The sequence below is a fragment of the Theobroma cacao genome, chromosome 9 (assembly GCF_053813885.1).
Source record: "Theobroma cacao isolate CCN51 chromosome 9, ASM5381388v1, whole genome shotgun sequence".
NCBI lineage: Eukaryota > Viridiplantae > Streptophyta > Magnoliopsida > Malvales > Malvaceae > Theobroma > Theobroma cacao.
Window position 1 is genome coordinate 416,438 of NC_142647.1, and position 13,945 is coordinate 430,382.

General features: G+C 39.5%; 4 protein-coding genes across 4 annotated transcripts; 3 read left to right on the forward strand and 1 right to left on the reverse strand.

Moving 5' to 3' along the window:
• Positions 1-295: 295 nt before the first annotated feature.
• AFR (Galactose oxidase/kelch repeat superfamily protein) lies at positions 296-2,298 on the forward strand. The gene is made up of 2 exons (XM_007011541.3): positions 296-526; positions 834-2,298. The coding sequence occupies exon 2, from the start codon at positions 880-882 to the stop codon at positions 1,999-2,001; it is 1,122 nt and encodes a 373-aa protein (XP_007011603.3). The 5' UTR covers positions 296-526; positions 834-879; the 3' UTR covers positions 2,002-2,298.
• A 2,642-nt stretch (positions 2,299-4,940) lies between these two features.
• LOC18587631 (CAP (Cysteine-rich secretory proteins, Antigen 5, and Pathogenesis-related 1 protein) superfamily protein) lies at positions 4,941-5,637 on the reverse strand. The gene has a single exon (XM_007011543.3). It carries the CDS (start codon positions 5,635-5,637, stop codon positions 5,080-5,082), a length of 558 nt encoding a protein of 185 aa, XP_007011605.3. The 3' UTR covers positions 4,941-5,079.
• A 1,383-nt stretch (positions 5,638-7,020) lies between these two features.
• Positions 7,021-7,654, forward strand: LOC18587632 (methionyl-tRNA synthetase). Its single transcript, XM_007011544.3, has one exon. It carries the CDS (start codon positions 7,312-7,314, stop codon positions 7,510-7,512), a length of 201 nt encoding a protein of 66 aa, XP_007011606.1. The 5' UTR covers positions 7,021-7,311; the 3' UTR covers positions 7,513-7,654.
• A 783-nt stretch (positions 7,655-8,437) lies between these two features.
• LOC18587633 (Coatomer, beta subunit) lies at positions 8,438-13,918 on the forward strand. Its single transcript, XM_007011548.3, has 6 exons — positions 8,438-8,644; positions 9,698-11,757; positions 12,045-12,554; positions 12,861-12,946; positions 13,307-13,541; positions 13,638-13,918. Exons 2-5 carry the CDS (start codon positions 9,712-9,714, stop codon positions 13,509-13,511), a joined length of 2,847 nt encoding a protein of 948 aa, XP_007011610.2. The 5' UTR covers positions 8,438-8,644; positions 9,698-9,711; the 3' UTR covers positions 13,512-13,541; positions 13,638-13,918.
• The last annotated feature ends 27 nt before the right edge of the window (positions 13,919-13,945 follow it).

Genomic DNA, 13,945 nt, shown 5'->3' on the forward strand with positions numbered 1-13,945 from the left:
TTTTATAAAAAATTAAGCAGTTAATTTTACCATAAAATGCATAAACTTTGGATGTCGTTGAAGTAAAATGAAAAGTCGGAAAAGGACGGGGCAGGTGAGGGTAATTATCACAATAATTTTGTCAATAATTATTAAGGGCTTTGACGTGGCGTGTTTCATTAACACCAAGAGGAAACGGGATCTCACGTTCCAAACTTCCAATCTAACCACCACGACCTGGGCCCTACAGTTTGTATCAATTATTGAAAGTCCACATCACTGTTCGGCCAACTACATAAACTGTTGAGAGAATCCAACGTTTCCTGATTTCCTTCTTGTTCAAACTTGCAACCACTTTTAGCCCAAGCCCACATCATCATTTTTAGTTCTACCAATCTCAGACCAATTAAAAATTTCCGTCAAAGCTCCGGTTACCGGCGGCACGTGTTCGTCTCCTAGCTCAAGTTACGTCATCCGTAGCTGATCCCCGTGGTGTTGAATTTTCAATTCCCGGGAATTCCTTTTTCTTCGGATTTGCCGGATTTTGGTGCGTCACTTGATTTTAAGATTCTCCTAATATTCCGGTTTCTAGAAGCGGAACACGCAAACACAAAACAAAAACAAAGCCATCCTGTTTTGTTTGGTTTTTTTTTTTTCATCGAAAAAAGAAAAAAGGGTAACATTAAAATAGTCGAAAACACTTTGACAAGCCAACATTTCCTTGCTAGCTCGCTCTGTAAAGTTAGCTTCACATACTCAGCACTTTTTGCCTCTGCTTCCGCTTCCCTTTTATAATTCTAGCTATATAGGCAGTGCGGAGCATGCTCTGACGAAATTCCTCGACTTCTCTTCAGCTTATTTTTGGGGGGGTCTAAGCACAGAGCTTCGAAGATTTAATTAATGGCGGTTTCCAAGTCTTGGTCGAGCAAACAACAAGACAACTACGATCAAGAAAATCGCAAGAAGTCGGAGCCGTTGATTCCAGGGCTACCGGACGAGATCGCAGAGCTTTGTCTTCTTCACCTTCCATATCCATACCAATCGTTGGTACGTGCAGTGTCTTCCTCGTGGAACAGAGCCATAACAGACCCCGCCTTCCTTATCTCCAAGAGATCCTTATCACTTTCGCTGCCTTATCTGTTCGTTTTCGCTTTCCATAAATCGACGGCGAGGATGCTATGGCAAGCTTTCGACCTGCGATCAGGCCGTTGGTTTAGATTACCTTCCATGCCCTGTCCCAAGGCTGTGTGCCCACCAGGGTTTGCTTGTACTTCGATTCCGCGGCAAGGCCAGCTCTACGTTTTGGGTGGTATGCGCTCGGACACAGAAACTTCCATGCAGACGACAATCATCTACACTACATCCACAAATCAGTGGTCCATAGCATCTCCAATGATGACCCCACGATCATTTTTTGCTGCGGGGAGTGTTAATGGTAAGATCATAGCCGTCGGAGCAAGTGGGGCTGGGTATAATGATTCCATCACCTCCGTGGAATGCTATGATCCAGAAAACGACACGTGGGAATCCGTCGCTAAAATGCGGATAGGATTGGGCAGGTACGATTCGGCTGTGATAGGGAGCAAGATGTACGTGACCGAGGGGTGGACGTGGCCTTTCCTGTTCTCGCCAAGGGGCGGTGTCTACGACCAGGAGAACGACACGTGGCAGGAAATGAAGGACGGGATGAAGGAAGGCTGGACCGGGGTGAGCGTGGTTCTGGGTGACAGGCTGTTCGTCATTTCGGAACACGGTGACTGCCCGATGAAGGTGTACGTCCCTGATCACGACGCGTGGCAGTACGTGGGTGGTGAAAGATTCCCACGTGAGGCAATGCAGAGGCCCTTCGCTGTGAGTGGGGTGGATGGGAAAATCTACGTTGTCTCTAGTGGGCTAAACGTGGCGATAGGCAGGGTATTCGAGGGACAAAACGGGGAGTTTTCTGCCCAGTGGGAGGTCGTGGCTGCCCCAAACGCTTTTCACGACTTTTCTCCTTCAAGTTGTCAAGTGCTTTATGCCTGAGTCTCGTCTTTCATACTAACTAGAACTAGTTTATAGTAGCTTATCATTATGATTGTAAGACCAGGGTGGAGTTTTATACTTTAATGTGATCTTTTTTCTGTGTAAATTTTGTAGTGTTGTTTGTTCTGCTAGGCAATTTTTCCAAATTTTATATTGAGCACTACCTCAATGCCTACTTTGTGAATTCATGTAGGAAGATGATTCACAGCTGGTTTATCTTTTTTATGCAGAGTGACAGATTGGTAGTGTTAGGAGATTTTGTTTTCTTTTAAATATGAAAATATGGACTTTGTTTTAGTGAATTATCTCACAAATTCGCGTTGGCAAGGTGATTGGTACGGGAATGGCATGTCCCATGTAGTTATGGAGTTCAACGGCTCTCCTTTCTCTCTGCTGTCTGCTCGGACTATCTTGATTACATTTATAACCTTTCTCTCTCTCTAGCTAGCTGTGAACTAGTAATTGGCTTTCTCGGAATGGGGAACAAGCCACTGCCTTCCTTGATCGGCTCTGTCAATGTCCCCAAGCTGTTGTAACCATTCTGCCATTTCAGGATCTCCAAGCACACTCTGCCAGCACATGTTTTTCGCTTCTGGTGCTTCAGAAATGATCTGCCTGCATTTAGTTTGTAACATGCATCATTCAATGCGTCAGGCAGCAGGGTGCAGGCAAGCTAGATATGATTCAGGAATGAAGCAAACGGAGTGGTCTGTTTCTATGCTAAAATGTACTTTAGAGCTTGGGAACTCAAATTTGCAGAAGCAGCAAAAGCTGATAACCATTAATTTGTGCCAATTAACTTTGGGTTGTTTATGCCTGATAAAGTCCCATGGATCAGCAACTTTGCATTTACTTGAACCAGAGGGGAGTCAAAGGACAGTGTCAGCTTTCATAGAATTGGGAATTATTACTCCATCAACAACTGCAAAAATATCCTTAAGGGCATTATATCTAGTTTGAGGCCAATCCCACTAATTGTCTTCAACAACCTCAGTAACCTTAACCTGTTAATTTATGAAAACCACTAGCCATGTACTAATTTGAACATTAAGCTGCTTCAGGTATATATCGCCAAAACTTCGAGTACCAATTTGAACATCTTTGCTGCAATTTCCTGACCAGTTTAAATGGAAAAGACTAAACAGGGCAAGTTACCTAGGTAAACGCATCTAGCTCAGGGTCGCTGGTCATGGTCAGACAGAATCTTCCTGTTGGGGACACCCTTTACAGAAAGCTCTAATGCCATCACTTTCTTTTCCTTCCGGACTAAAAAGTTGCTTTGTTTGTTTTTCTTTATTTGAAAAAAAAAAAAAAAACTCCTTCCAAACTAAGTTACCTTGTTGATATTATCCCGGATCCTAAACCAATAAAAAGTTATCTTCTAAGTAAACCAGCTGAGATCAAGAAGATCAAAAGGATACTAGATCAAAACGAGACTATAGTTCAGTTCCGAGGGCAAGGAAGAAAGCATGCGAGGCTGTGAAGAAAAGAAGGCCGTGGTGTCTCACAGAATCGTCTCCTCTCGTACACAAACAATGCAAAGGATTTGTGGGGTGTTTGTGTGTGCAAAAGACAAGAAGGTGAGATATGGGCAGCCACAACCAGGGGCGTGTCCCTACTGCGGAGGGACGGTGCAAGCTATGAACATAAAGACCCAATGGAAGTTCTTCTTTTTGCCTCTGTTTTTCTGGAAGAAGAGAAAATCCTCTTGCAGCACATGTGAAAGTCGTTGGTGATTCTGTGATGAATTTCGTGTGCAAAAATGATGATATAGATATCTGAGTTGTAACAGTTGTTCTCTCCTAGTTTGCGCAGCGGCAAAGTTGTGGCTGCCGCAAAGGCTTGTTGGACTTTTCTCCTTGTAGTTGCCAGGTGTTTTACGCATAAATCTGTGTGCTTTTGACAGGACTATATATAGATACTATATATGTAAATCTTTTGTTTTGTTAGGCAAGTAGCCAGTTTCTGAGTTTATGGATAATGTAAGCTTGTTTATTATGCTGAATGACAGATCAGTAACGTTAGGTGATGCTCTCTTTAAAAATGTCTGTTCACATTTTCGCTGGCTTATCTTACAGTACGCATAATTTGGGAACGGCAACCACTGTTATTTTCTACCAGATAAAATTAATTTAGGCAGGAGAAAAACTTCTAGCAGACAAGTTTTGTGATCAATAACAAGAAGCAAAAGCACTTGGCTGTCTTGGAATAGCTGACAGGATAATGGTTTCCTTGATCAACTCAAGCAATATCTCCGCTCTTTTGCATCTATGCTGCCATTTTAGGACCACCCCAAGCTTTCCCTTTCTGCAATTGGAACATGTTTTATCGCTCCTTCTGGTGCTTCTGAGTTCTGGAAACCATCTGTGGAATATTTTGTGTAATGTTGACATTCAAAATTGTCAAGAAAAGCAAAACGCAAAAGCATTATCTTCAGATACGGGAACATCTAAGGTAATTGTTGATGCTGAGACGAGCTGAAGACCATGACATCACCAACAGTTAACTGTCATTTTGTGTTTTGAACTGTTTTAATAATTTCCAAGTTATATTGACAGTGTCAGAGCATGCAGCAGTGACTTGATTTCTGCCTTCTGCTTGTAGGTAGTGTAAGGCAGTGGTTTAAGCTATGTTTCTGTAATCTTTAAGACAAGTCTTATCTTGCTCTTGTAAGTTACTGAAGTGTATCAAATTTCTTCTTTCTTAATGAAATTGCAGTGAAGTTATGTTTCCTGGTTTTTTTCTATTTTCTGCAATTCAATGCTGTATTTATGCTTTTTGCTTATCTAGTTCAACTTGAATACCAAAATCTAACATTAATAACTGGTATGGTTTTAGAATTAGACAAGAACGGGGTTTTCAGTTATGTGTTCGCTGTCATCAAACGCCAATCATATTAGTTAAGTACTTTCTTTATGAACAAAACAACTTGAAGGAGTTACAGCATCTGCATATTAACAAATGAAAATAAAGAAAGAATCCGTACCACTACAGCACTTCCATAAAATTTTCTGTCTCAGTGGCAGTCATGATTATGATTCCTGTCCTGCCATGAATTCCAGCCAAAAGCATTTCAATTCAGAATGGCTTCTGGCCTATCACATTACCATGGGGATCATAATTACATGCGATCAGTGTGTCTCCACTTTTGCACACAACTTTGGCACACCCAATCTTCAAGCTATTCCTCCAAATTATCTGAGTATAATGCAGGCAGTCTCTGTTTTTCGTGCAAGTATTAGAATTATAGTTGTAGTTACTTTTCTCTGCTGCCCATGCCGAAACTGCATCGCCTGGTTTCCAATCCTTGCCGCTTCCCCAGAAGAGATTCTCCCCATAATTGCCATTTGAATGGATCAAAGCACAGTCACCTTGCCTCTTATGTGCCCACCAGGATGCAAAATTTGCAAGCTTTTTGCTCCATTTGAGAGGAGGGAGCCCACTCTCTGCTCTTAGAATGTTGTGGGGTATTAGATATTGTCGAACTGCACCACTAGGAGTTTGTGTAAACAGACGTCTGGAGATAACATGGGAAGGAACTTCATCGCTCAAGTGTGACAAAGATAATGGAAGAAGTGAAGAAAGGCGGAGGAAGGTTCCTAGCAGACTACATGAAAACTTGGTTCTGATCTCCATATTTAATATTTTGAATGGAAATCACAAGTTAGGCTTTTTGATGAGCAAGTTGATTGAAGATCAGAAGTTAATTAAGCTATATATACTAGCATGGAAGATTTCTGATGAAAATTTTTATATAAAAGATAATATATCTTTTCCATTCTGAGAAAGAATCATTTCACATGGTAGCAGGCTACAAGTTGCAGTACGTTTAAGGTGTATAACATGCTTGGGAACTGCAATGGGGGATCAGTTTGACTTTCAACGAACATAACTGCTTCTAATCATTATAAGCTTATGATTAACCAACATTTTTAGATAAAAATGCTCTATCCCGTTGGATGTTCTGGTCATAATTTTACACCACGTATCTAGTAAATTTTTTCTATAAACGTCACTCTTGCCTTCTTTAATTTTGCAGTTAAGGTTTAAGATTTTCTCATTAATAACATAAAACCGAACAGTAATACAAAATTATGAAAAGAATATCATGTGAGACATAGTTCTTCATTAGGCAAATACTGGAGTTTTCTCGAAACAAAATACGAAGATGCAATTGTGCAGGAATATGATGATTTGAGAAATATATTTGATAAAGTGGCCTTGGCCGTCAACATTCTTTCTAAATAATAATCAGAGAAGAATCTAATGGAAAGGAAATGAATGTCATACACGTGAGACCATGTGATCCAACTGTGACCGTACAAACAGCAAATGCATCAGTTTAAGGCTCGCTTATAATATAAAACTGGGCTGCTTGAAACATCCCGCGATCAGAAACAAAAACCCAGATTAATTGGCAGCTTCCAGAGTTGTCTGGATAGGGGGCTATGTAAGCATGGTAACATAAAATGGTGTCTAACAGAGTAACACAGATGACACAGGAAGACCCCTGTTTGCCATTTGGCCTACACAGAGGCAACTAATAGCTACTTCAGCAATCTGAAATGCGATGAAGACACCATCATCCTGCTTATATTCCTCCCACTGCTGTTTTCACAAACTATTTCCTAGATTATTATGAATCACCATTTACCAACAACACAAAACCAATGAAACAGAGCTGCGAGAATACGAGGAATGGCTATGGGCAAGGAAAAGATTGCCAGGTCCATCGAATGGACTCGGGCTCCAAGAAGGGGCGCCCACAGGCCACAAGGCAGGGTGCTGATTGATCCTGGGCTCTTGTCCAATGGACTCAGCCTACCCATGTTATTTCTTCAGGCCTAGTGCACTGAGCCCACAAAAGATAGCTAACAACTTTACGTTTACCCGCCGGCAACTGCGTGAGAGAGGTAGAAAATACTATTGATTTCAGCGCGTTTAGTTGATGTCACCGTCATCGTGCATAAAATTTTTTGTTCTTACTTTCTTTGAAGATAAATTCCTTCTTCGAACCTTCCATTCCAGGCTCAGGCTCAGCCTCACGCGCTTTCAAACAACGCTTCTTCCCTTCCAGACTAACCTATACTTCTCCGGATCCTTAAAAGAACTCGCCTTTTTGTCTATAAATATCGTAGCAAGCAAAACGCTCTTGAACAACGATCTCTTTTGGCTCGTTTCCTTCCAACCAAGAAATCCCAGAAAGCAATCAGGCAATAGACTCTGATTTCCGTCTACAAGAGCAAGCAATCAAAACCCAACCCCCCCCCAACAAGGTGATCGATCGGCGAAAAAGAGGAAGAGACAAAGATGTGTTTGGTGTTTGTGTGCGATGAGGATGAGAGGGTGATAGCGAGACAGCCGGCAGCAGGGGCTTGTCCCTACTGTGGAGGGATGGTGCAAGCCATGGATGTAGAGAGCCAGTGGAGGTTCTGCTTTTTGCCTTTGTATTTCAAGACCAAGAGGAAGTACTACTGCAGCTTATGTGCAAGGCGCTTGGTCATCCAATGATCCCATTTCTTCTATAGATATCGGAATTGGCATACTTTGTTTGATTCCTTTCCTTTTGTTTCCCCAAGCCGATCATCCCCTCTTCTTTCTTGTACATAAGTTTGACTGTTTTGATCATAGAAAAAGCTTCTTTATTTATTTACTTGCTATTGAGTTCATGAGCATAAATAATCTAAAATCTGAATGATCAATCCTGAAATCGATTTTCCTAGGAATACTTTGGCTTCTTTTTGTTTGGGATTTTGCCATAATTAAAGCTTCATTAATTCTCGAAAACTTCAAATGGATCGATGCAGTCTGAGATTGGGTATTACCCATTGCAAAGATGAGATGATCACCACTCGTTTAGATTCTAATTCCATGACCATTGACCAGGAACGGGATTCTCCCTCGGGCTGGAACATTTTATTCTAGGCCCTTGCGTCGGCCCAGACAAACAAGCCTCTCACGTGTCAACAAATTTAGCCCATGTTGAACCTTGATCCAATTTTCAATTAAAATGAAATTAAAGAAAATAATTTAACTAAAACGATTAGTTTAAAAATAAATACTGTTAAATTTGTATACGACTCATCTCAAAGTTATAACATATATAATAATATAAATATATTATAACCTATTAGTATTACATTACAAATCATTAAAACCTATATATTATATAGAAATTTTAATTAGTTAGTTGTTTTATTTTTGATGGATTGATTTTCAATATATTTGTTAATTTGGTTAAAAGTATTACCAGATGATTAGCAGATAAGCTAATAATGTTTTTTTATTTTATATTTTTACGTGTCAAAATGTTATTGGATAGATGGTGTTTTTTCTTTAAAAAAAAATAATCCTCATCTCACGATATAGTTAACGCCCGTAAAAAAGGTGAAAAATTAAATTTTTCACTGCCATAAAACGATAATCCTTCGCTTCCGCCTATAAGCTCACAGAGTAGGAATAGATCCTTCATCTTTAGATCTGAGGAGGGCGTCGTCTTCATTTTCAATTTTCCAATACAAAAAAACGATGAGCTTATTTTGAAGATCTAAAATTCTCCAACCTCCTCATATCCAACAAGAAACACAAAGCTTCTTCGCTTTCACGAACCGGCCTCTCTTCTCGAAGGATCTGATCGTTCGAGGTTCCGCTTTCTCTCTATCGCTCTTTTCAATTTTTTTCCAGATCTGTTGATTTTGCTTTCTACTTGGTTTTCCGGGCGTTTGTTTTTCATTTACTATGTTCATTTCTCTTATTGCCTGTTTGTTTTTCATTTTCGAAGCTGAAATTGTTCGATTTAGGTTTTATATTTCGTGTTCCTTATTGATTTGGATCTTTCATAGTAATAACTATGAGTGGGGAGTAGGATTGTGCTCTGTGGATTCGAATCTGATTTACATTTTTACGGCAGTGAGAGTGTGTTATGTTTATTGAATTTGTTATGTTTTGATTTGAATTGTGGAATTTAGCACTAATGTTGGAATTATAAAGATGAAAACTAGCGGATCTTACCTCTTTTCTTTTACTAAGTAGGCCGATCGACACTGATTTTCAATTAATAACTAAGCTGAGGAGTTTGGATTTTCATAAAGATTCTTTATTTAGATCTATTTCAATTGTGGCAGTAAGGCAGATTTGAATGGAGTTATAGATATAGCACTTTTTTCTTTGAATTGGGAATGGTCTAGTTTGATAGCTCTTCCCGTTTAGTATAACGAGGCAATCCCAAATCTATATATGATAGATATTTCATGTGAGATTCAAGTGGAAATTTTCTCTAAATTATTCATTAATCAGTAACTGTTATTTTTTGGAGTTGAGGAGAAATGTTCTATGCAAGATCTGTGTGCAAATTCTGTAGTAAACATATGCTATTATTTTCCGGAAATATGTTCCTAGGTGGTAACTGAGAGAGGGTATTGTTTAGGAAGATGGTCATAGAACAGATTTATCATTTCAGTTTTCAATTAACCTCATGACTTATGAGATTTGAAGTAATTGCTCTTCTTTGTCCAAAATGGTTCTCTTTCACAGCTACCTATTATGATTTATGTAAGCTTTGTGAAACTGTCATGTCATGGATGCGTATTTTATGCTGAGATGGCTTTATTTTAGTCCCATCTTTGTGAATCATCTTTAGTATTGTACTTTATTATGGGTTGTTGATTTGAATTTTTATGTTCCTTTATATTGCCAGAAAACTAGCAAATAATGGAGAAGTCCTGTACTCTTCTTATTCACTTTGACAAAGGAACACCTGCAATTGCTAATGAGATTAAGGAAGCGCTTGAAGGCAATGATGTTCCCGCAAAGATTGATGCCATGAAGAAAGCGATTATGCTTTTGTTGAATGGTGAAACCCTCCCCCAGCTTTTTATCACCATTGTCAGATATGTTTTGCCTTCGGAGGATCACACCGTTCAAAAACTTTTGCTTCTATACTTAGAGATAATTGAGAAAACTGATGCAAGAGGGAGGGTATTACCTGAAATGATCTTGATATGCCAAAATTTGAGGAACAATCTTCAACATCCAAATGAATATATTCGTGGTGTAACCTTGAGGTTTCTTTGCCGCTTGAATGAGACAGAGATTATTGAACCACTAATCCCTTCAGTTTTGCAAAATCTGGAGCATCGGCATCCATTTATTCGAAGGAATGCTATATTAGCTGTGATGTCGATATATAAGCTTCCACAAGGTGAGCAGCTGTTGGTTGATGCACCCGATATGATTGAGAAGGTCCTTTCAACAGAGCAGGATCCATCTGCCAAGCGAAATGCATTTCTTATGCTATTTACTTGTGCACAAGATCGAGCCACTAATTACCTCTTGACCCATGTTGATAGGGTTTCTGAATGGGGTGAATTGCTTCAGATGGTTGTCTTGGAGTTGATTCGTAAGGTTTGCAGAACGAACCGTGGGGAGAAAGGGAAGTATATTAAGATTATTATATCTTTATTAAATGCCCCATCAACTGCAGTTATTTATGAGTGTGCTGGCACCCTTGTTTCTCTGTCATCTGCTCCCACTGCTATTAGAGCTGCTGCCAACACTTATTGTCAGCTTCTTCTTTCTCAAAGTGACAACAATGTGAAGCTTATTGTGCTAGATCGGTTGAATGAGCTCAAATCTTCTCATAGAGATATTATGGTTGATATGATCATGGATGTGCTTAGGGCACTTTCAAGTCCAAATCTTGACATCCGTAGGAAGACACTTGATATTGTTTTGGAGTTAATAACTCCCCGAAATATCAGTGAGGTTGTTCTTATGTTGAAGAAGGAAGTTGTGAAGACTCAAAGTGGAGAGCTTGAGAAGAATGGTGAGTATAGACAAATGCTCATTCAAGCTATTCATTCCTGTGCAATCAAGTTCCCAGAAGTTGCAAGCACAGTTGTGCATCTGCTGATGGATTTCTTGGGAGATAGTAATGTTGCTTCAGCTATTGACGTTGTTGTTTTTGTTCGAGAAATAATTGAAACCAACCCTAAACTTAGGGTGTCCATTATAACAAGGCTGTTGGACACATTCTATCAGATCCGAGCTGCACGGGTTTGCTCCTGTGCCCTTTGGATCATTGGAGAGTATTGCCTGTCTCTGTCTGAAGTTGAGAGTGGCATAGCAACCATCAAGCAGTGTCTTGGAGAGCTACCATTCTACTCTGTTTCTGAGGAAGGGGAAGCTACTGATACTTCAAAGAAAACTCCTCAAGCAAACTCCATTACTGTCTCCTCTAGGAGACCAGCTATTCTTGCTGATGGTACTTATGCAACCCAGAGTGCTGCCTCTGAAACTGCTTTCTCCCCTCTTGCCATTGTTCAGGGATCTTTGGCTTCTGGGAATCTAAGATCTCTTCTCCTCACTGGCGATTTTTTTCTTGGGGCAGTTGTTGCTTGCACACTAACTAAACTTATTCTGAGATTGGAAGAGGTACAGCCATCAAAAGTTGAAGTTAATAAAGCAACCACGCAGGCATTGCTGATCATGGTCTCTATGCTGCAATTGGGACAATCTTCTGTTCTTCCACACCCAATTGATAATGATTCTTATGATAGGATTGTTCTGTGCATGAGATTACTGTGCAATACTGGTGATGAGATCAGGAAAATATGGTTGCAGTCTTGCCGTCAGAGCTTTGTTAAAATGCTTTCAGAAAAACAGTTACGAGAAACTGAGGAATTAAAGGCAAAGGCACAGGTTTCTCATGCGCAACCAGATGACCTTATCGACTTCTACCATCTAAAGAGTCGGAAGGTGAGAAAGCTTTGTTTTGTTTGGTCATTATTTTATTTGCATATGTTTAACTTCTTTGCTTTGCACCAAGTTGATCGTGCCTATTTCTGGTCATACATGCATGTTTGGTATTTTGTTTAAGCATGTATATTGTTTTAGTTTGTCTTATAGAACTTCTCTGCTTTATCTCCTTGGTTCACCTTCTAGCTTTTGCAGATATTTTGGCTATTGACTCTTAATTTCAATTCTTAGATTTTTGTCACAAATTTATGTACTTGTGTTTAAAATTTTCTATTGCTAACTTGCAGGGTATGAGTCAGCTAGAATTGGAGGATGAGGTTCAAGATGATTTAAAGCGGGCAACTGGAGAGTTTGTCAAGGATGCAGATGACGCAAATAAGCTTAACCGCATTCTTCAACTGACTGGATTTAGTGACCCTGTATATGCTGAAGCATATGTCACTGTGCATCACTATGATATTGTTCTTGATGTCACAGTTATTAATCGGACCAAGGAAACCCTTCAGAATTTGTGCTTGGAGTTGGCAACTATGGGTGATCTGAAACTTGTTGAGCGTCCACAAAACTATACCCTAGCTCCTGAATCTAGCAAGCAAATAAAGGCCAACATCAAGGTGTCTTCAACTGAGACTGGAGTCATATTTGGCAACATTGTTTATGAGACTTCAAATGTCCTTGAAAGAACTGTTGTTGTTCTTAATGACATCCACATTGATATCATGGACTATATTTCTCCTGCTGTTTGTACTGATGCTGCTTTCAGAACTATGTGGGCAGAATTTGAGTGGGAAAACAAGGTATCTCCTGAACTATTTCTCAATATAAACATCCCTGTTTCCTTTAATTTGCAAGCACAATATTGATGCTTTCATTTGCGGTGAATATAATGTATATAGAATGCAAGTTTAAATTAGCTCAAATTTGTAAGTTGCTCACATGCTTTTGCATAGTGTTCGATTACCCTTTAATTTTATTCCCCTTGTACTGCTAATAGAGTTCACACTATATATCTGTAAGCTTCTCATGGGCTGAGCTAGCATTTCTCATCCCAATTAATGTTTGGTGTTTCAATTTTAATTTTCATTATCTGTTTTGTGTTTCAGGTTGCCGTTAACACTGTAATTCAAGATGAGAAGGAATTCCTTGACCATATTATCAAGTCAACCAACATGAAGTGTCTCACTGCACCGTAAGTTTACCTTATTCAGAAATATCTAGATTTAAAAATTAACCGATCAGTTGTCGGTTTCTGCATACCATGCTGTAGGTTTCTCCTTATTAAGGTTGCGGCATGATATGTGATAAATGTGTGAACTTAGTGTTGTGAAACAACTTAATGAATCTGTCATGCTCAATTTGTACAATCACAACTTTATATTATGTTGGTTTCCATGTCTTTTTTTATGGTTCTGTGACTCAAAATAACCTTTATTAGAAGGCTGTTGAACACAGTAATAAATCTCTTATATGAACTCCTTGTAGATCATCTGAATTGTTATTAATCCATTCTTTCTTGTTCTTGCTTTTCGCTGGCTGGTTTGTGTTTTAGATCTGCGCTAGATGGTGAGTGTGGATTCCTGGCAGCTAACCTGTATGCAAAGAGTGTGTTTGGGGAGGATGCCTTGGTAAACGTGAGCATTGAGAAACAAGCAGATGGGAAGCTTAGCGGGTACATCAGGATAAGGAGCAAGACCCAGGGGATTGCTCTTAGTCTTGGGGATAAGATCACTCTAAAACAAAAGGGAGGCAGTTAATATGTGCATCATCTGTTTTCACCGATACTGGTAGTCATTATAACGTTTCGGCTTGTCAGTTACTGCCTCTAACCCCCATTGAAATGAAAGATTTAGTAACCTTTGTTATTCTGTTTAAAAATGCAGGTACTTGGCTCGCAATACAATCGATGGCTGCCTTCATTTTTGTTGGGTTCTCTGTATCTAGGGGTAGTAGCGGGTATCAAGAGTTGAGATTGTTGTATTTGGAGTCACATATTTCCAACAGTAGAAGGGTCATTGAACATTGGTTAAAATACTGCTTTTTTGGCGATGTTAAAACAGGATGTGCTTTTTGTGCTGCTGATTCTTTAAAATAGTATTGAATTCAGAGCTCTATTTCAGTACCATTTGCTCCGTAATAAATCATCCCAATTCTTTGGTTGCTATTCTGGTTCGCTTTTCGCTTCCTGCTT

What these genes read in the sequence shown, in the direction of transcription:
- LOC18587632 (XM_007011544.3), top strand. Translation starts at nt 7,312, where the DNA reads ATGTGTTTGGTGTTTGTGTGCGATGAGGATGAGAGGGTGATAGCGAGA.
- AFR (XM_007011541.3), top strand. Translation starts at nt 880, where the DNA reads ATGGCGGTTTCCAAGTCTTGGTCGAGCAAACAACAAGACAACTACGAT.
- LOC18587631 (XM_007011543.3), bottom strand. Translation starts at nt 5,637, where the DNA reads ATGGAGATCAGAACCAAGTTTTCATGTAGTCTGCTAGGAACCTTCCTC.
- LOC18587633 (XM_007011548.3), top strand. Translation starts at nt 9,712, where the DNA reads ATGGAGAAGTCCTGTACTCTTCTTATTCACTTTGACAAAGGAACACCT. An exon ending in AATTTGAGTGGGAAAACAAG is followed by an intron (nt 12,555 to 12,860) that starts GTATCTCCTGAA and finishes TTTGTGTTTCAG; the next exon opens with GTTGCCGTTAACACTGTAAT. An exon ending in ATGAAGTGTCTCACTGCACC is followed by an intron (nt 12,947 to 13,306) that starts GTAAGTTTACCT and finishes TTTGTGTTTTAG; the next exon opens with ATCTGCGCTAGATGGTGAGT.